This window comes from Arachis ipaensis, chromosome B3, assembly GCF_059453495.1.
Source record: "Arachis ipaensis isolate K30076 ecotype BB chromosome B3, ASM5945349v1, whole genome shotgun sequence".
NCBI classification, from domain to species: Eukaryota; Viridiplantae; Streptophyta; class Magnoliopsida; order Fabales; family Fabaceae; genus Arachis; species Arachis ipaensis.
The window spans coordinates 8,940,000-8,967,054 of NC_142438.1; the positions used below are offsets into that span (position 1 = coordinate 8,940,000).

The 27,055-nt window shown below is 33.9% G+C and overlaps 5 protein-coding genes across 5 annotated transcripts; all 5 read right to left on the reverse strand.

Moving 5' to 3' along the window:
• Window positions 1-278: 278 nt before the first annotated feature.
• Window positions 279-2,794, reverse strand: LOC107628757 (uncharacterized). Its single transcript, XM_016331351.3, has one exon. The coding sequence runs from the start codon at window positions 2,324-2,326 to the stop codon at window positions 431-433; it is 1,896 nt and encodes a 631-aa protein (XP_016186837.1). The 5' UTR covers window positions 2,327-2,794; the 3' UTR covers window positions 279-430.
• A 14,027-nt stretch (window positions 2,795-16,821) lies between these two features.
• On the reverse strand, window positions 16,822-17,432 carry LOC107634069 (chaperone protein dnaJ 11, chloroplastic). Its single transcript, XM_016337652.3, has one exon. The coding sequence runs from the start codon at window positions 17,198-17,200 to the stop codon at window positions 16,871-16,873; it is 330 nt and encodes a 109-aa protein (XP_016193138.1). The 5' UTR covers window positions 17,201-17,432; the 3' UTR covers window positions 16,822-16,870.
• A 2,742-nt stretch (window positions 17,433-20,174) lies between these two features.
• LOC107628755 (uncharacterized) lies at window positions 20,175-21,674 on the reverse strand. The gene has a single exon (XM_016331350.3). It carries the CDS (start codon window positions 21,337-21,339, stop codon window positions 20,383-20,385), a length of 957 nt encoding a protein of 318 aa, XP_016186836.1. The 5' UTR covers window positions 21,340-21,674; the 3' UTR covers window positions 20,175-20,382.
• Window positions 21,675-22,595: 921 nt separating this feature from the next.
• LOC107628754 (Pentatricopeptide repeat (PPR-like) superfamily protein) lies at window positions 22,596-24,970 on the reverse strand. The gene has a single exon (XM_016331349.3). It carries the CDS (start codon window positions 24,732-24,734, stop codon window positions 23,055-23,057), a length of 1,680 nt encoding a protein of 559 aa, XP_016186835.2. The 5' UTR covers window positions 24,735-24,970; the 3' UTR covers window positions 22,596-23,054.
• Window positions 24,971-25,887: 917 nt separating this feature from the next.
• LOC107634068 (Disease resistance-responsive (dirigent-like protein) family protein) lies at window positions 25,888-26,779 on the reverse strand. Its single transcript, XM_016337651.3, has one exon. The coding sequence runs from the start codon at window positions 26,737-26,739 to the stop codon at window positions 26,176-26,178; it is 564 nt and encodes a 187-aa protein (XP_016193137.1). The 5' UTR covers window positions 26,740-26,779; the 3' UTR covers window positions 25,888-26,175.
• Window positions 26,780-27,055: the final 276 nt, after the last annotated feature.

Below are 27,055 nucleotides of genomic sequence, written 5' to 3' on the forward strand. Positions count from 1 at the left end.
ATATGTCTCCATTAATTTGCTTAGTTAACTCAGTACAACACTGGCAAAGGCTTGTTATTTTTACATTATTATTCAAAACTTAATAAATGAGTGAAATTTAGAATTATAGCAAAAAAGCAATAAGATAGATAGTATGAGAAAAAGAAATATTTTTATAAAAAAGGCAAAAACAAAAATCTCTTTGTTATAGTGAACATGTAATCTGTGATGAACAGGGAATGATGAAAGAAAGCAGAAATAGAGAGAAGCTAAGGACAAGATGAATATAACTAGCAAGGTAAGTTTGAACTGGGGATTCATGTTCCAAAATTAATATTTTCCAATGGGTATATATAACATAACATAACCCCCAAATCATTTTGTTCTGCTAATTTAATAATATTTATATACACTCATGCAACTAAAAGAGGGAGAGTTGTCATTTTATTGATTAATTAACAGAATAGAATGCCCTTGTTGCTCTTGATTGATAGAGTTCCAAGCGGCTCTTTGCTTCTGGCAAGAGCGCTTCGATGTCAGGGTCAGCCATCAAATGCCCCTGCTTGGTGCACCATTCAAGAACAATAGGAACATCTTCTTGCGCAAGAGCCTCACTCTTGGGCACATGCAACGCCACATAACACAAAAGAATCACCGAAGGAATCTGCACCGACTGCTCGGCGAAATAAACCAGCTGGACCAAGTGCTTTGCGCCACCAGCTTCGATTATGGCGCTGCAATGCGTGTTGTGCAGGAAGTTATCCGTACAAGCGAATTTGTTAAGCGCAATCACAGCTTCCACTGAAACTTCCGGTTCTCTTTCATCTAGAAGCTTCACCAACGGCTCTATGAACCTTGTCTCCGTGGCTCTGAACGTCCTTGCCAGATTTCCAACGGCTCTGACGCACGGTATGAGCAGATCGCTATTGTCTCCTTTCTTGATGACGTTGAGGAACTGCTCCACCACGGCTTTGGCCGCCGGGGAAGTCGGTTTGAAGGCGGAGCGTCTGAGATCGGGGTGTTCCTCTGCCACGGCAGTTATCTCCATCAAGGCCAGAGCTGAGTATCTACGAAGCTCATCCGTGCCTTTCTCTAAGAGAACCGCAAAACAGAGAAGAGCACGTGATTCTGTTATGTTGTTGCAAATGGAGAGGTTTCCTTTACAGAGCTGCCATAAGGCTCTAGCTGCCATTGCCTTCATCTCCGCCTTAGTATTGGGGTCCTCATACTCCCTCCCGCCGATACTACTCGTCCCTGTTATAGTATTCATATTCATATTTCCACCGCCATCACTAACCACCTTTGGGTTAATGTTACTGGTATGATCCGTCATTGCTGGAACTGTGGGTTGGTTACCCTTAACGGCATTAACCAAATTCTGCATCTGTGTACTTGCTTGGTTGGCTCCCATGGGATGAGAGGGGAAGTGATCCTGATTTGAATTCATCATCTTATGCTTGTTGACAACGGCGTATTTACTGTGCTCTTGAATGGTTTCGAAAGCCAGATGGCTAACCAGCAACCTTATGCAATTGTTCTGTGAGAAATGATCTTGGCACTTTGGGTGATTCGCTGCTAATTCAGAAATTGCCCAAGCCACCTCAATTTGAACCTTCATGTGACCGTCTTTCAGGATTTTGGCGAACACGGAGGAAACGCCGGCGTTAACGATGTGCTCCACGCTCTCTGGATCCTTCCCGAGTAAACCGATGGCTCTTGCTGCGTTCTGTTGCCCTTCTAACTTGCCTTCCTTCAAGAGTTTTAGAAGAGGGGGAACGCCGCCTTCTTCCAGGATGAGTTTGCCGTAACGGTCGTTGTCGCGAGCCAGGGAAACAAGGGAGGCTGCGGCGTCGGAGCGTTCCTCCACGGAGCCGTTTGAGAGGAGGTTTGCGATTTGTTCCCAGATGAGGCAGAGGATGGGCTCGTTGGAGGCGATTGGAGGGAGTCCGAGGTACTCGTCGTCGCGCTCGTCTGCGGAGGCGGAGACGCGGAGGAGCCACTGGACGTCGCCGATGGAGTTTTCCAACTGCATGGATATTTTTTTGAGTGCGGTGGTGGGGATGATGGTGAAGAGGCGTTTGATGAAGGTGTTGGCGCGGCATTTATCGACGAGAATGAGGGCCTTGTCGAGGACCTGCTCGGTGTCCTCGATGATCCGGCGCGTCGGCCTCTCGTACAAGTCGTTGCTGTTCCTGGCGGCTTGGCGGAGGAGGGCGGCCAGCTTATCGGTTTTGGCCTTGATGTCGAGGCAATCGCTGCGGAAATTTTGCGCCTCTTCCGCCATCTTGGAGACCGTGTCAGCCATCTGAATCGGGCTGGCCAGGATCTCCTTCACTATGCTCGTCATGGTTTCGCCAATTTACAGCAAAACCAACAACGTAACTAGAAGATCAGATCACACACCCGTCCCTACAACGATTCATATACGTGATGATTGCGAATATCGAAGGCTTAATGCGTTACGTTTCGTTTATTAATTAAAAGTAAAATGGGAGCGGTTTCTTTATTTTGCATTGTCAAGGGGGATGGAGATACGGATGCATACTAGAAGGTGAGGGCGGCAGAGAGTGGCGGCGGTGTTGGAGAGGGGGAGGCGAGGGCTTGGGAAAAAATGATGGGATGGCGAAACGGGTTTTTCTGCAACAAGAATACCATGTGAGAATTTAGGGCCCGGGAAAAGATGAAAATGATGTCGAGCTATATATAGTGGTTGGCGAATGGAAGGTGGTTCAAGTGTCATGCAGTGGGCAGTGGGGAAAAATAAAGATAATGTTGGCCTTATTCTTACGGTGGTACACTTATATTATTGTGCATGTCTCAGATATACATACATATAGAGATGTTCCTCTTATCTTACCGTCATGCTCTTTCATCTTACAAAATAAAATGATGATATACATCCATGTCTTTATACAAAAATAATACAATAGGCATGTAAACGTCATGAACATGTATTATATTAATTAATTTAGTTAAATGTATCAATTTGTTTAACAAAATTTAATTATTTTATATAAACACATTAATTATCATATATATATATATATATATATATATATATATATATATATATATATTGCTTATGTATAATTTTTATTATTAAAAGTTAATAAAAAATAAATCAGTCATGTATAAAAAGTGATATAAGTATAATTTATATTATTAATAAGAAAAAGTATAGGGTACCAACATATTATCTGCCAACTTCTGCTAACTCTTATTTATAATTGTGTTTCATAGAAGTGTGTTCGTGGATGTGTCTAATAATTAATATATTTTAAATACATATATAAAGAGACACATTCAGAAAATATATCTATAAAGACACTTTTATTAAACACAGCTATAAAAAAGACATTCTTATTAGACATATCCACGAACACACTTTCATGAAACACAATTATAAATAAGAGTTGGCAGAAGTTGGCAGAACCGTATTAATAAAAATGTCTTAGTATGTCTCTTAAAAGTATATCCTAAAGGTCATTTAGTATTTGAAAAATTACTCCATCTTTAAATTAGTTATTCAAATTTTTTTAATTAAATTTATCTTTAAAAAATTTAAAATTAGTCAAATTAATCCTTGTTTATAACATCAGAGATATGACATGTTAAGTAACATGTCAGTATACACCTTAAAATCTTAGTTGATTACTAATATGATGTGTTTATAAATTGATGAATTTTAATGTCTCAAAGTTCTCTCTAATTTAAAATTGATTTAATCTAATTATAAAAACTTGTCATATTAACAGTTAATTAGAACTACTAAATATGTGCTATGTTTAGTGTGATATCACTTACCAAACTACATCATTAAATTTTAATGTTAACAACAAAAATGAAGGACTAATTCAACTAACTTCAAATTTTTAAAAAATGAATTTAATTAAAAAAATTTTCAAAAATTAATTTAAAAAATGAGTGATTTTTCATAAATAATTTTGACCTAAAGGTATTATAAAAAATTATTTTGTTAAAAATTATTAAAAATTATTTTATTAAAATTTATTAATTTTTTTTTTATATTTTAGTATAATAAATATATTAACAATTTTAAAAAAAATTATTATCATACTATTAAAATATATTCTTATTATATAAATCAGCTAAATTCTTAAAGATAAAATAATGCATCGTAATTTTAAAAAAATAAAATAAAGGAAATTATTATTGGAGGAAAAGTCACGTGACCTTTATCATTCATCTGGCTTTCGTAATGCTTGCGTCATATTAATGCTGCAATGGACGGAGTTAAAGCAATTAGGCAAGGGCAACTAGCAAATCACGTGCTTATATTTTGCCGAAAAAAATTATATTCACTAAAATTAGTCAATAATATAAAATATATGTTAGAATATAAATATATATTAAAAATAAATTAAATTATATATATATTTATAATATATTGATGATTAATTTTAGTATATAAATAATATTTTTAAGTAATTTATTATTGATGAATAATTAATTCACTAATTATTTTCTATTTCAATTAGTTAAAAATAAAAAAAGGCTCTGTTTGGGGTCAACAGTTACTTATACTAAGAAATTTACAAAATTCTGCACTAACATCTATTTTTTTAGGAGTAATGTTCGATAATCAATATTATACTAACTAATTTTAATCGATATTATCATAAGTTATCAAATAAGATTAATATAAAATTTACTAAAATTAAATTTTTGTTGAGTTTAAATTTAAAATAATTTTTTAATTAAATTTTAAATATTTTTTCTTATATTAAAAATTGCTATAATATTAGATGCATAGTGTTAATTCTCAAGACTTTTTAATTATCATAGTTAGTAATACATTTGTCCTGCAATTTTTTTGAGGAAGCAAATAATCAACCAGAATGACAGTCGTTTATCTCAATACCAAAATTAAATTTATAATTTCAAGTTATATACTTGTTTATTTACAAAAATATTAATTAGTACGCATAGAAGTACTACTGTTCAACCAAATATTTGTATGTGCACAATTTTATTTTTAAGATAATAAATAATGGAATCAATTTTTTTATTGATATAATAATATATAAGATTAGATTTTTGTATAAATTACGCTATAATTAAACACAATTTAAACCCTTTTTACTAACCCATCCATTGTTCTTCACATAGATCAACCTACTATGTGAACTACAATAATAAGGAACACTTGAACCGAAAATTTTCTATTTGAAGCACGTATTAACGTATACCATAAGAATTGAACTTATGAGATTTAAAATGCAAGATCAATTATTAAGATCATAGCTAGTTTCTATACTTTGAATTCAAAATTTTACGTATCATTGCTAGCATGCATGAACTATTAAAGTTCCTTTATATATATCACATAACTGTATTTTTTTTTTTCAATTCTTGAAATGTAAACTCTAGACAATTTATTAAAAAACAAAAAATTTATATCATCATGACTAATTTTAGAAAAAAATTTAAGGGCTTATGAGACTCACATGTGTATTTACCAATCAGTTATGTGTAATTAAGTTAATAACAGTAATTAATTAAAGTAAGTTTCTAGAAACAATTAGTTAGTTAGTTATTCCCTCTAATGTATAAAATTAATATTTTTCATTCATTTTCAATATACACAATTATTCTAATTCTCTAAAATTATTGGTTCAACATGATCCTGAAGAATGACAGATCCTTGTGCGTTCAATGCGGATTGCTCAGATACACAATGAACAAATGTTACAAAATACATGGATATCCTCCAAGCTATGGCAAAGGAAGAGGAACCAAACCGACTGCATATAATATCACTAATAGCTTCGCTGATACACATTGTCAATAAGCCAATTCGAGTCTGACTTTGAATGCCACCCAAATATGACAATTAATGAAGTTGTTGAATAGCCACCAGATTCAAGAAATACCAACAAGTACAGCAACTGAAGTATCTATTCTAGTAAATATTGTCCTCAACACCTCAATTTCAATATCAAAATTATAAAAAATATGATTGGATTTTTGATAGTGGAGTCACTATCTACATTGCTTGTATACTATGTCTTTGAATAGGAATTTCACTTACACAGAGGAAGTATACTATGTATTTGCTCAAAAACACCAATTTTTTGGACTGCAAGTCAGCTTTGATTCCAATGGAGGCAAATCTTAAATTGAGAGCCAAAGAAAGTGGCTGGGTTGACGATGCATCAGCCTATCGAAGACTGATTGGTAGACTTACATATCTCACCATTTCAAGACCTGTCATAATATTTGCAGTGACAAAACTAGCACAATTCATGTCTGATCCAAGAGTTTCACACCTACATGCAGTCTACTAAGTCTTAAGATACTTCAAGGCAGCACCAGACCAAGGTATTCTTTTCTCATCAAACTCAAAGCTCAACTTGTCAATTTCCATCGATATAGATTGGGGCAGTTGCCTCGACACTAAGAGAACTACCACTGGCTACTGCACTTTTTCGGGAGATTCTTTGATCTCTTAGAAAAGCAAGAAGCAACATGTCGTGTCCAGAAGCTTAATCGAGGCTGAGTACATGCCGGACTATGACCAACGCTGCTTGTGAAGTTGTATGGCTCACCAACTTGCTGAAGTTAATGGATATCACAGTTTTCTCTGCCATGCTTTTTCGTAATAATCTTCTAGTTATTCAATTAGCTTCTAATTCAACTTTCCATGAAAGATCTAAGCATGATGAGATAGATTGCCATTTCATTAAAGAAAAAATTGAAACTGGTTTCATTAAATTGGTACACATCTCCACCAAACACCAATTAGCAGATATTCTTATAAAAAACCATTCTCAAACCCCAATTTCTTTTTCTCATGTCTAAATTGGGAACATATAATCTGTATGCTCTAATTTGAGGCAAGATATTAGACTCACATGTATATTTATCAATCAATTATGTGTAATTGAGTTAGTAACAATAATTAGTTAGAGTAAGTTTCTAGAAACAATTAGTTAGTTAGTTGTTCCCTCTTCCGTATAAAGCCAACTTCTCCCATTTATTTTCAATACACACAACTATTTTAATTCTCTAAAATCATTGGTTCAATAGGGCCTATTAGACTCACATGTGTATTTACCAATCAGTTATGTGTAATTAAATTAGTAACAGTAATTAGTTAGAGTAAGTTTCTAAAAAACAATTAGTTAGTTAGTTGTTCCTTCTTATGTATAAATTTAACATCTTCTACTCATTTTCAATACACACAATTATTTTAATTCTCTGAAATTATTGGTTCAACATGATCTATAAAGAAGGACAGACCTTTGTACGCTCACTGTGGATTGCTCGAACACACAATAGACAAATGTTATAAAATACATGGATATCCTTCAAGTTATGGCAAATGGAAAGGAACCAGACAGATTGCACACAATATCATTGATAGCTTCGCTGATGCACATTTTTAATAAACCAATTCGAGTCTGACTTTGAATGTCACCCAGATACGACAATTAATGAAGTTGTTGAATAGCCACAAGATTCAAGAAGTACTAGCAAGTACAGCAACTGAAGTATCTACTCCAGTAGATATTGTCTTCAACACCTCAATTTCAAGATCAAAATTACAATACTTCTGGCAGTTAGCGGCGGTTCTGGAGCAATATTGTAGCGGTTTTAAATCGCCGTTAAATATTTTGCGACGGTTAAATAACCGTTGAAAGATAGGCCGCGGGCAAACGGTTAGCGGCGATTTATGCTAACCGTTGGAATAACCGCCGTGAAATATAAATTGATTTTGTGGTGGTTTTTACTCGCTACCATAGCTGGCCGACAAAACGTCTACAATTTTGCGGTGGTTTGCAACCACCGCTAAATAGCAGGTAAATGAAAACAGCATTTGTTTTGCGATGTCAGATTCAGTATTCCCATTCATGTCGAATCGGGAGTGACCAACCGTTAAACCCGCGCTTTCACCAATAGACCCACAACGCGTGGATCACTCGAACCTTGAACCTGGGAAAAGGAAAAGTTTTAACAATGTCATGCTGCCAGTAAGCCAAATGACTCTTCAATGTATATAGAGCTAATAATTATATATATCATATCAACACATTTAATTGCCACACAATTTTTTGTTATATACTTTATATCTGATCATAGTTATTATAAGCACCTTATATATTACATATATATAAAGGCATGGATCATATTATAATTTATACATAATTTAATTAAATTAAATTTAAATAAAGATTTTTTTATATTCATATTTAATTGTGATCGGTTCAATCGGTTCAACCTGTGACTCATTGGTTGAACCACTGATCGGTAACCTAGTTATATGACCGGGTCGATTGCCGATTCGATTCTGATAACTATGTTCTTGTTACTTTTTCATTATTTTGTCTGATTTTCAACTTTAATTTATTAGAAATTAATTAAAATAAAAATTTTAAAAATTTAAAAATTTAATGGTTGATTGAACTTTGTTTGCCTCTTTTATTTTAACACTTAGGTTGATTACTTTAATTTAATGGTTTTGGGTTGCAGTATTACATATTTGTCTACTTTAAGAATTTCGATCTTTATGCTCGATTGAACTTTGTTTTAATATTAAAAAATTCAAACGTTGACTTATTTTTTTCTTTTATAGTTATGCTTGAAGGCAAATTTAAAAGATCTTATAGTAAACGAAGAAATCCAATTTGTAAATCTGTTCACATGATTAATCAAAATATGTTATTGTAACTGATTAATTTTTTTCGTAAAACAAATACAAAAATAGTGTAACGATTTAAGTAATAGTGATTCAAAGATATTTCTCAAATAAAGTAATGAGAACTAAGCAGAACATACCCGATTATTTAAAAAAAAAAGAAACGAGTTAGACGTATTTTGTGGCAGTTGGAAACAAACCACCGCCAATAGCTTATCTAGCGCCACAATAATCTATTTTGCGGCGGTTATATCAAAACCGCCGCAAAATGCCAAACAATTGGCAGCTCTCCTCTTATCCGCCGCATCAAACGCTGCAATATTTCATTTGGTGGCAGTTTTCGGTAACCGCCGCTAAAAACCCACCGCAATCGGCCGTTTTTGGTGTAGTGTACATTGCTTGTATACTATATCTTTAAGCAGGAATTTCACTTATACAGAGAAAGTATACTATGTCTTTGCTTGAAGACACCAATTTTTTGGACTGCAAGTCAGCTTTGATTCCAATGGAGACAAATGTAACACTCTACTATACAAAGCTTTACACTTAAGCCGTAAAATAGAGGTAGTGTGGTATTATGACTTCTACTTATATATATATAACAGCAAAGAAATATAATAAACTAGGAGTCTTGAAAAATAGGTGAAACAAAATCGTGAAAATAAAAAACGCAACGCTCAAAAAATGAGATAACTTGCCTGCTAAGAAACCTAAAGATTATAGGGATAAAGGTAACTAAGCAGAAAACGGGAGTAGAGGACCAAAAGTACAGAATAACAAGCTCTTAACTCAGCCTGCAAAACTAAGGCTGGCCGGAGAATATATATATATATATATATATCTCCCGAAAACCCAAAGTACATAATTGAAAACTTAACTCTCCTCAACCCTCTAGGAGGGACAAAATAAGCAAGTTTCTTAGAGAGAAAGCTAAGTATTTATTCATAAAGCTGTACAACAAAATAAACCCAGAGACTACTCTACTTCAGAGTCCAGATGCCTAGTGATGAGCCTCCCGACCTGCATCTGAAAACAACAACACAGTATGGGGTGAGAACCGGAGGTTCTCAGCATGGTAAAGGTGCCACGCATATAATATACAAGGTCTTGGAAATGCCAGAGGCAATTCTAGAACGCCGATATTCATATTAAAAGCCTTAAAGTTTTAAACAGAAACTATAAAGGGGGTGGTTTTCTAGGGATATCCAAGCTTATCATATCTTAACCTTAGTCCTATCTCCTCTTCGCCTTTCCTCCGAACCTCCATCTCCGATAGTATACCACACACAATTAAACAGATAAAATCAAACACAAGAAGGGTACAAGTACTGCAGATAATAATTATACAAATAGCATGGCAAATACATTTAGGCACTCTCATTTATTGCACAACAAGTAATTCAGGTAATATGCATATGGTGCATGCCTGTCCTATGGCTGATGAGTCTCATCTGTCAGTTATTAAGCCAACCCGACAAGTCCGTTTGCTAAACCTTTGGACTATTCCCCGACGCACATCCCAAGAGTCTATGCATAACTTTTTCTCATATTATAAATTGCTCAATGGGGGTTAACCTTCCCGGGAATTTAGAGTGCCCAGTCACATCTTACGTCGTAGGGTCAACAGAGTATCGGGCTCAACCTGGAACACGTGGTGGCAAGCCACGGTACTTTACCCAGAGACACCCGTATCTCAGATAATTTAAATGTGTATGCCTTATACATTTCATAGTAATTACAAAAATCAATTATTCAAGCCTTAGCATCATAAATCTTTCAAACATACTTCTCTTTCATATACGTTTCATCATTTTAACCTTTACTTCACCCTCAAGTTATCATAATGTCCTAACTTCACATCAGTACTAAGCTTCCTAATCAAGTTTAAAACTAATTGATATGAGAATAGAGGTTTAGAAGTTTGAGATTCAGTTTAAAACTAAAAATATTTGTGTGTGTGCAGAAAACAGGGCCACGCGTATGCGTGGGTATGCGTTTAGCCCAAGACGCGTACGCATCCCCTGGTTACGCGTACGCATATAAGCAAGGCAGAAGCGAACCATTGCGAACGAGGAATTCGCATACGCATAAGCCCCATGCCATGCGTACGCGTGGATGCACGATTTTCCAAAAATTTTCACCAAGTCTGAAACTGCAGCTTTGCCATTTTAAACCCCGAACTTCCGGCACGTATAACGCTTCCGTCTTAAAACATTTTTCCTCCATTCTTCGAACGGCGTAAACTTTGCGGATCCAATTTTCATATAAAACAGTTTTGAAGTCATTTGGGGGTCCGGAAGCCGAGTTATGAGCCGCTGAAGTTTGGCCAAAAACCAAATTCCACAAAACTTCAAACCTCATTCTCATTAAAGAAAACCATTCTCATCTCAATATCAAACCTGCAAATTATTGACAAGCACAACCCCCTCAACACTACAACAATCATCATGATACACCATATCTCAACCAACATTTTCATACATACACTTCCCAATACACCAACAAACCATAATTCACCAATTCAAGATTATATATATATATATATATATATATATATATATATATATATATATATATATATATATATATATATATATATATATATATATATCCATGTCCTCCAAACTCTAATCTTCAATTCATCAATTGTCATTCAGTCAACAAGCAGCAAACTAAAACATTCCTCTTATCAAGGGCACCAAACAATAAATATACACATACGTTCCAACTTATCCGATGGTCATCTAGCCTAAGTTTTCACAAAACATTACATATTAAATACGCAAAACCTAAACCATACCTTGGCCGATTTTCACATTTAGTCCAAGACAACACTTAAGCCACACACACACTGCTCCACAATTCACAAAATCACCAAGAATTGACACCAATCCAAGGCCTCCAATGTCCACAATTTCATGTTCCAATTACATACACACCACCTAATACAAATATACAACACATATATACCCAAACTCAACATCTATTACACAAATTCAGAAATTAGATAAAGTTATGGTTTCCTCACCTTACCCAAGCTTTGTATAAGCAAGAGTGAACGTTTTTCTCAAGCTAATTGGATCCTAATACATCAAAAAGTAAAGAAATCCAACACCACTACATAATTTTTTGAAAATTGGGGGGAAGGAGAGGCTGGAGTGTTAGAGTAACTTACCAAATAAATTGTTTCGATAGAATTATAAAGCTCGACGCGCTGGACGCATAGCCGCAAATAGTGCGGCGATCGGAGCTTAAATGGAGGAGTTGTGGCAAAGGGAGTGTTTGAATGAGGGTTTGGAAGCTTTGGGTGTTCTTCCTCCTCTTTGAGTGTTTCCCAGCGTGAATGAGGAAGAGAATGAAAAGAGGAAGCTGTGTCCTTATTTAATGGATGGGCTCGGTTGGACCTTTGACCCATTTGGGCCCGGTTCAACTGGTTCAGCCCAATCTTGGGCCAAATTCTTCGAAATTAATGTCAAAATTTTCGTTTTAAAGAGCTCTATCCTATTTTAATATAAGATTTTTATTTCTATTTTTTCTTATTAAAATTTGATTTATTGGCTAATTATTTATTAATTTTAGCGGAATTTACAACAAACCTTAAATTGAGAGCAAAAGAAGGTGGCCGGGTTGAAGATGCATCAGCCTATCGAAGACTGATTGGTAGACTCATGTATGTCACCATTTCAAGACCTGTCATAACATTTGCAGTGACAAAACTAGCACAGTTCATGTTTGATCAAAGAGTTCCACACCTACATGCAACCACCAAGTTTTAAAATACCTCAAGGCAGCACCAGACCAAGGTATTCTTCTCTCATCAAGCTCGAAGCTCAACTTGTCAATATACACCGATGCAGATTAGGGCAGCTCCCTCGACACTAGAAGATCTACCACTAGCTACTGCACTTTTTTGGGAGATTCTTTGATCTCCTAAAAAAACAAGAAGTAACATGTCGTGTTCAGAAGCTCAACCGAGATTGAGTACGTGCCAGACTATGACCAATACTGCTTGTGAAGTTGTATAGCTAACCAACTTACTGAAGTTCATGGATATTATAGTTTTCTCTACCATGCTTTTTTGTAACAATCTTTCAGCCATTCAATTAGCTTTTAATCCAACTTTTCATAAAAGATCTAAGCATGTTGAAATAGATTGCCATTTCATTCGAGAAAAAGTTAATTGATTTCATCAAATTGGTACACATCCCCACCAAACACCAATTAGCAAATATTCTTATAAAAAACCATTCCCAAATCTCAATTTTTTTTCCTTATGTCCAAATTGGGAACATATAATCTGTATGCTCTAATTTGAGAGAAAATATTAAATTCACATGTGTATTTATCAATAAGTTATGTGTAATTGAATTAGTAACAATAATTAATTAGAATAAGTTTCTAGAAACAATTAGTTAGTTAATTGTTTTCTCTTCTGTATAAAACTAACTTCTCCCATTTATTTTCAATACATACAATTATTTTAATTCTCTGGTTCAATAGAGCCAATAAAATTTATTATTTTTTTGTTAATATTTTTAGCTATTAATTTAATTTTTTTTATATTTTAATAATTTAATAATATATTTTAACTTATATTTTTAAATATTGTTGACTAAAAATAATAAATTTTGTTATTTTTTAAATATTTTTTTAATTTTATATTTATTATGATATATTTAATAAATAAAATGATGAATTTACAGTCACGTTCCAATGGTTATTATGAGAAAGAATAATCAATAATTGATAGATAAAGCATATAGAAAAATTGTTAAACACTTAATTTAACGTAAATGAATCAGAGAAAAAGTAAAAAAAAAAAAAAAAAAAAAAAAAAAGCACAGAATTGGGGTGAAATTAAAGTAAGATTCAAATAATGTTGTTGGTGGACCTCACAGAAAAAAGCTAAAAAGACCACAAGGCTCACTAGTCTCTAACCATAGGTGTACCCTTTTTCTTTCTGGCTATGTATGTGTGGCTTTACATCTAAAAAGATAAAAGACTATGTAACAAATAAATTCTTAGAATTTATTTGTTGGATAAAATAAAATCTTATAAGATAATAAATATAGATAAATTAATTTAATTAAAATTTATTAACTTAATCATAGAAATTAATTTAAAAATAATGAATTCACATCTAATATTTTAAAGATTTTATTAGTATTTTTTAAAAAAATTAATTTATCTGAAATATAAATTTTTAGAAATTTATTTGTCACTTTACTCAAGATAAAATAAAAGAAAGTAATTAAAATTTATACTTATTACATAATGATATTCGATATCTAAAATAAACCTTATCTTAAATAAAGGGTACTCGTATATTTAGATAAGTGTCGAAAATTTAAATTTCACTTCGTACATGTAGCAATTCATTGACCAACAACAAATTTATAAATAAAATTTTGAATAACAAATTAATTCTTAGTTTGCCAGAATGAAAAATACAGCAAAAATTCAAACAAAATATTAATATAATCTCCTCCAAAATAGAATGGAGTTTACACAATATGTCAACAAGAATTAGACGAGTCGAATATCATTTTTTGTTGCTGTTGTATCAATCCATATTAGCCGCAATAACTAATTATGTTTAACTTAGAGAAGAAAAAAACTTCATGTGGGAGAATTGGTACCATCAATATCAAGGTCTACATCTAGTAAGGTAGAATGTTAGTTTCATCTAGTAGTGTTTAGGGTTTAGAGTTTGATTTTGATCATTTACTTCACCAAAACTGCGCACAATAGCTTTTTGATACGGAGATTTACAAATCGGATCTTGCCAAGCCAAGAAAAAGAAACAAACTTAGCATACGTGATAAATGACAAATATATCATAATATCAAGCATAGAAATTCAACATATATGATCATATATCAATAACTAACTTCAACTTTCATAACCTTTCAATTTCCCATGAATATCTTTCTATTACATTAAAGACAAATTAGCCTCAGTGTTATGTCATCATGAAAGCATACATATGGATTGACTAACCCTGATTAATACTATTATATTTGCTTTAGATCATGCTAATAATTAAGACATATTAAGATTATTATTATAACTTTAGATCTGTTGATTTGGCGGCTTTCTTTAATTTTTCATCTAGCATACAAAAGGAATAGTGTTTTGATTGAATATATACACTGTTAAAAATTGTATCTAATACTAATGTTTTACGTGGAAAATGAATTCCTTTTGTATTCTCTATCGTATTCTATAGTGACATATTTAGCTGTTGCTTTTATTTTCACATATGCCATGATTCTCAATTTTTTTATTTTTATTTTAGGGTTCTGCATATTTTATTTTCTTGCTTATCATCATATTATTACTTTCATCAGAAGTAAGATTCCTTCTTGTTTGTCTTCACCTTTTGAAAATGATCTATGAAAAATGCAAAGTAAAGACAGGCCAGTTTGAAAAAACATCATAAATTGTGCATATCTTCTTTTAAATGTAACACAAATAGCTCTATTCTATTTTTACGTCAAACACAGAGTGCAAGTCCATAACTGTACACCAAAATTTTTAATATAATCCTTAGGCTCACTTTTGGAATTTATTAACCATAATATAATATGAAGAACAATAGTCAATTTCAGTTGCAGTTTTTCATGAATATAATTCAAATAACATGAAGGATGCAGAATTTTGTTTGCTCCATTTGGTATGATGAGTGTAAATAAAGTTTTGATTGATGTAAATTATTCTATATTGCCGGCAGGTATTTTTCCGATGTGCTTTCATTGAGAAATTTTTATTTTTATCCTTTATTGATAGGGCTAACTCAATTAAAGAGAATGACCATATGGTAGGTTGCTCTAGCAGATGTAGGTATATACTTGAATTGGCATAATTTATTTATTTTTTCATTTTTTTTTCTTTTAAATCGATCGAGATAATCAGTGATTAAGGTTCTTAGACAAATGCTCTTTAATTTAACCTAACCTGTTCTGCATCACTATACTAGATAAATGACCAATTTAGTATTTATGCATAAGATTGAATATAATACATTTTAATTGGTTGGTTCTTGGATAGGAATGATGACCACAGCTTGAAGACAAGTCATTAGAAATAATGAAGAGTATGGGCTGCAAAAACATGCAATAGAAGAAACCTAACAAAACCAACTAGTCAATCTTAATTTGAAATTTTGAATTTAGTAAAAAAAAAAATGTGCCACTCACTGTGAATTAGTGATAAGACTCTAAAGACTAAAGAGACATTCATTCTAGAAAACACATGATTGATGCAAAACATGATTTCACATTGTGATAAGGTCAAGTTAGAATTCTAAGTTGGTGGTAAGGTCACTTGGATATCAAGAGTATAGACAAGTGAGAAAATTGGCCACATATCATATCTTTCTTGAATCTCTTCTTATCCAAAACCTAATTGCCAACCATACACATATAAAGTCAAGTGGTCCACCTCAGGCTTACGTGTCTCCATGTATGTGGTTACCACTTAAATCAAATCCATTCAAGCTCTTGTAGATCATGTATCCTTAAATATGAAATACTTATATATTAATATATGTTTTAAGAACACTTCTAAGTTCTAACTATACTGATATTTCTAGTAAAGCTATGGAGTATAAGACTAGATGGGGTCATACTCATACACTCATAACATATAGTAAAAAGACAAAACACAAATCCCCAAGTCAAAGAAGATCCTATTTGGTTGTCAAACATTTTTAGACACTGGTATATATCCTCAGTTAATACGAGAGAGATTTTGTCCTTTGATGCATGTCAATTTGCAATTAGATCTATGCTAAGGTCAGATCTACGTTCCTGGCACATGCTTCACTCTTCCCTTGATCAGAACACTTTGTTATTTTACAACCATGCTAGCCGTTACTATAAACTACACATTGAAAATAAATTAAACAATACATGTATTTATACATAAATATGACTGATTTTAGTGTACAAATAATATTTTTTATTATTTTATCCAAAGTTTTTATTATCTTTATTTTGATTTAAGGAAAATAAAGGGTTAACTCGTGAATCAACTTCCATATAGTAGTGTTGTTTAATTGTGTTCTCTACTCTCTAGGATCATGTATATTGTATACTACTATTCATTTCTGGTTTTATATGTAACTTGTAAGATAACAAACGAAAACGGGTACTAGCTAGTAAATATTCTTAGAACACGCATTGATCAGAAGCGTACAAAAAAATGGCATTAATACAATGTAATACAATACTACCAACATTGATCTGTTTCCCACTTCCTCCCTTGTTGAGAAAATGATTGGTATGTTGCAGACATAGAAGCTGAAGTAGCCATGTTTGATGAAGATCTCATCATGATCTTGTGTCCATAAGTTTCTCTATCATACTTAGCTCTCTTATCTGGGTCTGAAAGTGTTGAATAAGCTGAATGGATCTTGATGAACATGTTGGCCGAGCTTTCCTTCTGATTCATGGCCACAACATCAGGGTGGCATGTTCTTGCTAGCTTTCTGTATGCAGCTTTTATCTCATGCCCGCTTGCTCCCATTGAAATCCCAAGCACCTCATATAGTGAAGCCATAACACAAACAGAGTCCTCTGTTTTCAGTTATGCTTTTAATTTCTTGAACAAGAATACAACACTTTGGTAAGAAAATGGAACACTCTTGAGGGTATACACTATAGAGATTGAAAATGGATAAGGTTTGAGGAGTAACATATGCTATGTCTCATTATATAGAGAAGAAGAGAAGTAACATATTTCATTGCCTTTATTCTTGATATTTTATTTCACTTTTGACTGTAGTAATTTAATAATACTCTCTCTTATTTACTTTTGTGTTTGTGTTTTTAATATTAATGTACAGAAAAGAAAACATATATATTATGAAATATTTAAGAATTTCTCTATTAGATGTCTCAGAATTATAATTGTTGTGAGTTGTGAATGGCTGAGTGTGGATGAGGTTGCATCCATGTCAGTGTATGTTTTGTTTTGTTTATTGATTCTGTTTAGTGCTGAGTCAGCACACTGTCTTCAAATGGATAGGGTTTGCGCTTTTGCATCATGTCATGTGGACCTATTTTCCTTGTCTCCAAAATCCTATTGAGAAATAGAGGTTACTTTTTTTTATATTTTTTTGGTTTAATTTGAAGTTTTCAACACCTTTTTCCCCTGAAATATTGGGGGTATGATTTAGCTTAACAAATGTAAAATCGTCTTTACTTGTCACATGTTAGTCTTTATCTGAAATCTCATTAAAAGGATTAAAATAAATATGAAACTCCAAATCCTGAAAATGTTTTTTATTTCATTTTTAAATTTTTGTTAGACTTGTATGTAAGACATTTCCATATTTGTAATTATGGCTCAACACTTATATATGATATTGGGCTAAAGATTTAATAATGCAATAACAATAATCAAATGTAATTGAAGGAGAAGATAATAGTGCCAGCACATGCACTTAGCAAGATAATGAATCAACATCAAACACAATTATGATTGATATACCAAACAAAACACAATTATGTCTTCTTCTAATGCTGCCACTAATGACAATTTGACCTTTTTCTTTAAGTATGTTTTTGTCTAACAGATCTTCTTAAAAGCAGTGGTCTTCCACAACATTAATGTTTGGCATTGTTCATCATTTCACTGAATTTTACTTTTATTTTCATTATTGGCACAACAAAAACTATTTCTATTGTTCATCATTTTACTGTATTTTTTCCCATAAATTCCTCAAGTTATCAACTCTTTCTAAGCTGTTGTCTCATGTTACTTCGTTTGGTCCCCTCCCTCTATTTTCTGTTCTTGTCAGCCATATACGCATTGGTCTTAAATCCGTGACCTTAAAGTCACATAGAGAGAACTCAACCATTGTTTCAAGGCAAAAGAGCTAAGATGCAAACTTAGTTATATATGTTTTAGTGAATCACATAATTCATTAACTTTGGTGGATTATGTAAGAAAATCTGATTTCTGAATGACTAGAATGGTGGTAGGCCTTGGATTAAGCAATAGGATATAACAAGTTGGCTGAATATCAAATATCAAATTGTACTCATTTTATGTTAACTAAATTTTTATCTCATATATTTCTCCGAGACATCTTCACAGTCTTGTAAAAGGAGGTTGACTAGAGTGTCATCAATTTTTTTCGTTGTCCACGGTATCTCCAACCCGACAGGCTAATGAATAAGTAGATCTGAGTTCCATTTAAGAGTCTGCTGCTGGCTAATGAGTTGTTGTATGCATAAGACGAGATTCGAACTCCCAACACTTGTTTAAGCAGACGAGTGAGCTGACCACTTTACCCACCCAAGTTGTTTATCAATTAAATGTATTAGAAATCACACATTCTTTGGGAATATGTTCATAATAGCCCTCAAAAGTGTTTGATAATACTTACTTCTTAAGCAGTAATTAAGACTAGTTAATGCTATTGCTGAGAATCTGAATTAATGTCTATAGTCATTTTAGCAGGTTTGATCATTTAAAGAACGGTTTTGCTAGGTAGATAATGACTTTTGTAAACAATATGAACAATGGGCTCTAGAAATGATCCAATAACATAAAAAAACACTCCACCCCCAAATTATCTCCTAAATCCTAACATTAGAATAACCATCCGCACACCTAATGAATTGAACATTCGGCATATCCATTGTACTAAAGCCTAGAGATTCAACACAATCCTCCTTTTCCTTAAATTACCTTATTGAAAGTTATTTGGGCCAACACTTTATGTAATAGTGCACCTTTTCTGTTTGCAGCAGAATAACAAGTGGTCTAAACATTGGAGGAAGCTATCGACCAAAAAAAAAACATTGGAGGAAGCTTTAATCAGTTTATTCTGTTTAGAAAAAGATCAGTGTGGTTTTCTATTCTGATTCCTCATCATTTCAGCTCCCAAAATGTTCTTGTAAAGTTTGAGTGGATTGAATTATTTCTAGCAGCATTCCAGCATTTTGTTCTGCATAATGCTCCCTGAGTGTGTAGAATGTTGTTTAATTTTATTATTAATAAACAAAGAAGTGTATGAATAGTTAAAGTCTCTATTTAATGCTTTTAGGCCCACAATTCCAGATTTTTGTTTTCAATATTGGACCTGAGATATTTCTCTCTGTGGAAGACATTTGAGTACGTTTTGACCCTACAATGTCTTCCAATTTGGAGAAATTGGTGATAAAATCATGTTGGCATGAAGCTTCCTTGATTGGAAATCAATATGGTCTTTCTTTTATGCTATTTCTAATTTTAAAGTGATTAAACTCTTTTTTTTTTTCTTGTAATCCAATCATATATGCTATTTCGTCAAAACAAGTTTTATTTCCCTTCAAGTATAGGTACATATTTTTGTTACAACGTGAACGTATCTTCAAGATTGATCTCTTAAAATTTTTAATTGCTTAAGGCTCATCCAAAATTTAATAACCTGAAACTCTTGCAGGTTGCACTCTGAATTTATCCCATTGAAAAATACACGCCAATTCCATTATTCTATGATCAATCAACTAAAACTAACTAAACATATTAAACAACCGATTAGTTTTGCAATAAATTATGGGACTTAAAATTATATTCATTCCTCTGATATTTCTGGTTTTCTTCATGGGAATTAAATTACACATCCATTTTTCCCCTTACATCATAACTTAAAATCAAATACAAATAAATCTGTACAATTAAAAAAAGCTAGAAGGATAACACACATCATCAATCATCAACACATGAAGAAAAACATAACAGAACTTGTTTCATGCAATACCCTTCACCCTTGCATATGTGAGTCCAACACAAGCACCAACAAAATCCTCATCTATAAAATCTGTAGAGAAAATCTGCAACCTATCACCAATCTGTTTGGTGAAACATTGAGATATGAATAGCCTTGCAAAAGCATGAATCCTTTCAGTCACTGGTTTCACACACACAATGGGGTTATCCGGCACCGGAGTAACCGTGTTCTCCACCCTATAAAAGTACTTTCTAGTATTCACAGGTTCTTGTTTGCTCAAATAATCCAAGTTGCTTTCAAACTTTGTTTCTGGCAAATCAGTGTTGATCCAATTATCCTTCAAATACCCTTCACTCCACAGCATGCTACCAGCTTCAGGCTTTGGCAATTTTCTTGGCTTCCAAACACAAATAACCCTCCTTGGTAGCACTTCTCCAATGGTTTTATCAAAAACTTGTTCATCATTTGGTATAAGGTAATCCCCTAGTTTTTCCTCTAGATACTTATCAAACTCTGGAGGATCTTCATGTCCATATTCTGTTCTAACTTCAAGGATTATGATCTCTGATTCGGTTTCAGACAAGAACTTCTTGATATCATTAAGGACAATATCTACACTGTAAGTTGTTAGAATTCCATGGCATACCTTTCTATCCTTCTGCACTCTTATGTCTAAAACGCGTGTCCCCATCAAAAGTTGTTCGTATATGGAGTCAGATTGGCATTGAGCAAAAGGGCGAGTGATGAATGGGATTCCAATCTTGTCGGTTGCAGAATCATGGGTTCCAGGCCAAACTATCTTCTTGATTTGAAGCTTTTCTGGGTTGAGATCATGCATCCATGTTTTCCTGTTTATAAGGAAGTAATCAGAACCTGGATAGTCTTCACCTTCGAATCTCATGAGATCATTTAGAGTTTTCTTTTGTGTTTGAATTGCTCTGCGCCTCTCAATCTGTTTGGAAACCACATCACCCATCTTAATCTGTTTGATGATGATGATGCTGATAATGGTGTTGATGTTGATGAAGAAGAGGAAGAACAAGATGGCGTTGAAGTTCTTCCAATTCTTCTGTGATCCTGAATTTTGTTGTTTTCTTTTTGTGCAGCTGGAGTTAGCAGTTGTTGAAAGAGTGTGTTATGTTGTTGGGAGCTAATATATAAAAACATGGTCACACGTCAAAAATGGACTGTTTTGTTTTATAATCAAATGAGTTCTTAACTATCTTGCTGAACTGGACAAAAGGGTTTGTGTAAATTATGAAATGATTGTTGTTGTGCTTTCTTCACTCAATTTGTTTATCAAGTGTGTTTTGGCTTTGCTTCATGGGAACTTTCGCCCTAATTATTGGTAAGGAGTTATGGTGTTGGTTTTTGCTTTTGATTGGTCCACTTGTATGGCTCTACAACCTCTTCTGACTTGGTATTTGTTTTGGTTTCTTGTTGGTTATGAACTTAACATAATCCCTATTTTAAATGATTACGTGTAAAGCCAACAAACACAAACGTTTGACGAAAAGGATTTGCTAAATTTTCCTATACTTGAAAACCAAATATTCCACCTGTTCCGGAAATTACCTGAGATGGTAGTTTGGACCTGAATGTGAGGTCCAGACTCGAGGCCGCATCTGACTTAGGTGCTACTGTCCAAGTTTCTCGTGAGGAGGTAGTACCTGCAAGAGGCTCCGATAACTTAAAGTTAACTTTGAGCAGATTTTTAGTAGATTAAGATTTGAATATACCTGAGGGTGTTAGTGTATTTATAGTAGAATAGATAATGAACTTTTGAAGTAGTTCCACATTTGTTGGCAGATAATTGTTCCCTTCATCTTGGGAGTTTGTTGAGATCTATCTTCTAGAAAAGATTTAGGAAGGTAGTTACTTATCAGATAAGTAAGACTAGACCTCTTTTGTGTCGTACCCGACCTCTTAATAAATCGGGCAAGTGACCATCTTTTTTGGGTGGATCTTTATCTTTATTGGCCATGACTTTATGTTTTTGGATCAGGGTATAAATACCACCCTCTTTATTATTATTATTATTATTATTATTATTATTATTATTATTATTATTATTTTTTTTTTTTGTCTATTAAATCAATATAAATTAAATCTAGTTCAATTAGACATCTAGATGGCAATAAATAATAATATAGAGAATCTCTTCTATAATTGCGTTATATTGTAAACTACAACCTCAAACTTCATATAAAAAAAATAGAAGCAAAGCTCATAAGGTTTAACCTCTGATGTTTATCATTTTCTTGTTTTATTCCATTTGAGAAGAATACACATTAAAGATACAAGAAAATCTTTCATTAATGACTATATTCTTCTGTTCTTCCTACCAGTCCCTTTCTCATTCCTCCTCAATCTTTTTGGAGGAAAACATCTCATAAGTATACCAATGTGGTATAGTTCAACTCTGCAGAATCCAGAATTAATAAAAAAGATTGAAAAAAAGAAAAAATACTAATAAACAAGTTGTGGAAACTATAATCCTGCGCTCTACAAAAAATGATCTACTGAAAAAAGATGTCTCCAACTTTCACATTTCCAAGTTAGGTAATGCTGTAAAGGTACATTTTCTTCCATCTGAGTACTGAAGTGTCCCAAAGCCGGTTATATAGTTTCCCTCAGAGGGTGTCACCCGTCTGGTACAGCGAAAGCGTGAACCTTGTTTTGAATTTGAACTCAAGTGACGGCTTGATTGAGCCTCAAACATTGCTCATGCATAATCTGTCTCATTTTCTCAAGAGACCCCCTTTTCACGAGTGCAACATACACACTTGAAAGTAACAAGTAAGCAGCAGTGGATTGAAGCTGCAATCTAATAGGGAATTTATGTACTTCTCTTTCAAGTTTTGTACTTTCAAGCTTTCTCGATAGATCATGCGAACTATTCTCAACATGCTCACCTGGCTTGTGATCCATCACTTGTAGATCATTCCCTGATTCATTAAAGCATCCAGCGCGATGCAACAGATTAACTAAGCATGCATAGTGTTCTTGGTCTGGGACAACACCATGCTCACTAGTCATGGACATGAAAAACTGAAGCCCTTCCTGCACAAGACCTGAGTGACTGCAAGCATTAAGAATTGAAACAAAAGTGGCCTTGTCTGGCTTCACTCCTGATCTTAGCATATCGTTTAGCATCATAATTGCTTCTATACCATAGCCACAGTAAGCCAGCGCCGATATCATTGAGTTCCACAATACTACATCTTGCTTATTTCCATTTATATTAAACACTTTCTTGGCAGTTTCTAAAGTTCCACATTTTGAATACATGTCAATAATAGCACTAACAACAACAGTATTAGGTCTGATGTTATTTTGCACCAAATATGAATGTAATTGTTTACCATGTTTCAATGAAGCAATAATAGCACAAGCCAAGAAACAACTATGAAATGTATACTTATCAGGTCTAACTCGATGCTGGATCATCTTTCTAAACACTCGAAGAGCTTCATGACCCATACCGTTTCTAGCATAACCTCCAATCAGCGATGTCCATGAATAAGAATTCTTCTGTGGCATCTCACAAAAAACTTCAGCAGCTGATTCCATGTTCCCACATGCTGCATAACCCGAAACTAGTGTTGTCCAAGCAGGGATATCCCTCACGGGCATCTCATCAAACAATCTCCTCGCCTCCTTCATCTTCCCACACTTTGCATAAGCGTCAACAATCGAGCTGGATACAACTACATTGGTCAAAAATCCAACAACCAAAACCTGCGCATGAACCTGCCTAGAAAGCTCAAAGTCCTTCAGCTTCACACAAACAATCGACACACTTGCAAAACTAAACCCATTATACCCAATACACAATCTCCTCAACTCCCCATAAAACCTCAAAGCCTCACCAAACACCCCATTACGCGCATACCCAACAATCATCGTATTCCACGACACGAAATCCCTCTCAGGCATTCTATCAAACACACGCCGAGCCTGCTTCATCATGCCCAATTTCACATACCCAGAAATCATATTGTTCCAAGAGTACAAATTTCTAGCCTCCATTTTGTCGAACACCTTGCGGGCACTAACAAAATCGCCGCAACAAAAGTACATACAGATCAAATGGTTGGCCAAATACGTAGTGGGGCGTTTGAAACCGGTGAGCTTGAGATGCAAATGGACCAATTTGCCCTCACGGTAGGATTTGGAGGCGGAGCAATGGCGCAAGAGGATGGCGAGAACACGAGAAGGTAAGCGAATGCCCTTAGGGTGGAAGTGATCGAGAGATGAAACGGCGTCGTAGAGGGAAGGAGCGTTGAGGAGGGACTTTGAAATGCAGAGCTTGAGGGATTTGAAGCGCTTGAGCTTGTTGAGGGGTGAGAAGGAGAGAGGCGATGGCATTGCAGAGGAAGAAGAACATGTGAGTTGCTGTTACGGTTCGTCGTCATCTATGTGTACGTGCGGTGGTGGAGAAGCTCCGGCCACCATGGACGGGGGATCTAGGAGAATGAAGGTGGTGGCGGCGGATAATAATGAAAATGGTGGTGGGTGAACCACATACAGAACCCGAACGCACAGTACGTGTCAAAATCATGGGCCTCTTCATCTTGCCGAAAAAACAAGTACTATTCAACAACAAAAACTTAACTCACACCAAAAACATTAAATCATCTGACCAAAAATCGGAAATTTTAAAATTAATCCAGATTTACATATATATATATATATATACTAGTTATTATAAATATTTTTTATGAGTTCAATTTTAATGTGATAGTGTTTAGATAATTTTTTAAGTATTAAATTTAAAAATTAATTTTTTTATTGCTGTGATAATATATAATTAGTTACCAATTTAAAAAAAGAGAAACTCTATGAAACTAACTCTAACATAAGCCAATTCAGTTAACTTTTCTTTATTTTTAATTTTCAAATTTTAAAAAATAGGAGTAGTGGAGAGTTATTTTATTATATTTTAATGTAACTAGCATAATTTTCAACTAGTTTAGTATAATTAGTTATAGCCCAAGTTAGTTCCTATCGAAATCCTTAAAAAAAATCAAATATTTACAATTAAAGCTTGTATTAATGTACATAGTAACTTTTCTATTTTTTTCTCCAAAAATATATACAAAAGATATAAGAACAATAATATATAAATTAAATCATATCATAAAATTAGTTGAGCAATCACCCTACTTGTAATGTCAAAAGTTCATATTTCACTTTATATATACAATAATAATTTATTGGCTAGTAGCACACCTTAAATGTAGTTCTTATGTTTATATTTTATTTTGAAATTCTTTTTATTTATATTATTTGAAAGAGTAAAAATTAATTTTGATTCCTAAAGTAATATACATAGTTGAACCTTAGACATGTTAAAAATTAAAAGTTATACCTAAAGTCATATATATGGATACAAAAGCAAAGAGGAACGGGTACATAACTCAGTATCGTGAAAATCCCAATGTCTACATATCTTGAGGCGTTTAGACATGTTAATACAAAACCATTGAATGAAAGAATAGCATCCAGTAGAAATTCCAGGAAAATGCGCTCTGTCTTCGGAGGATTGTATGCTTCCATCCGAATAATGCCCATGGGCATTGCTTGTTACGTACCTTGTAGATAATGTCATCCATTTTATGTTATGCATCTAAATTAATTTTAATTAGAAGAGAGTTGTTAAAAAATAACATAAAGAGCAACAGTAAATAAAGGTTTTATTGATGAATCAAACTGAAGCGATATAAGATATCATCAAATGGTGATGCTAAACAAAAAAGTGCACAACGGAATCTAACATCTTACAATACCATATTTTTCAATTTTCATATTAATGGACGAGGGTGACATTGTAGCCAACAATGGCATCGCCATTGGTGGGATTCAACCAGACAGTATGGGCGAGTGCAAACCCACGCGCCATTCGGAAGAGTCCGGTGCCTCCTACAATGGGCATCTCGCGAACCGGGCTCATGGCGGAGTTCTTCCCCATGAGCGCGAACGAGCTCCCATTGTAAGGCCCATCCGTGAATGAGAAACTCAAGGCCATCAATAGGCCTAATTCTTGTTGGCAAGACGATCCATACAGACCCTGCGCCCGGCCCACAAGCTTAGACTTTGGGTCGGACGTTTCGGTCAAGGGATCATCAGCCATCATGATGGAACCAAACATGGTGAGTGTGGACTTGTTCTTGTCAAGTGGCTGAGCCACCTGAATGGCACTTGGATTTTGTCCGCTGAGTGTGTCGTGGAAATAGAATTGAAGGTTTGTCACTGTCTCCTTCTCGGACTTAACACTCACACCCCAATTCCCTGCCTTCAATTGCATGCATTGAATCCCTCGCATTACACTTATTGTAACCATCATCATCATCAACACAATTTGCTTTGACATCTTTAACGCTAATTCTCTAATGTTTCTTTACTATAGAATAATAATGTGCCGATGATAATAGGTATGGCTCTAGTTCTTGCTTTATATATAAATAAATGGGTAGGACCGAAAATCTTTTCTTAGTTTCTTCTTTTCTTACTTACCCTCGGTGTCAAGGTTTGGTATTACTCTTTTTCTCTTTCTAGAAGACGTTGTTGCTGGTGGTTATGTGCATGGACATTTTGTTTTGTTGTCCCCAACAAAATTCAAAGGAGCGTTTAACCATCTCGTGTCATACAAAGTACAAAACAGCAAATTCAGTTTATTTTATTTTAGT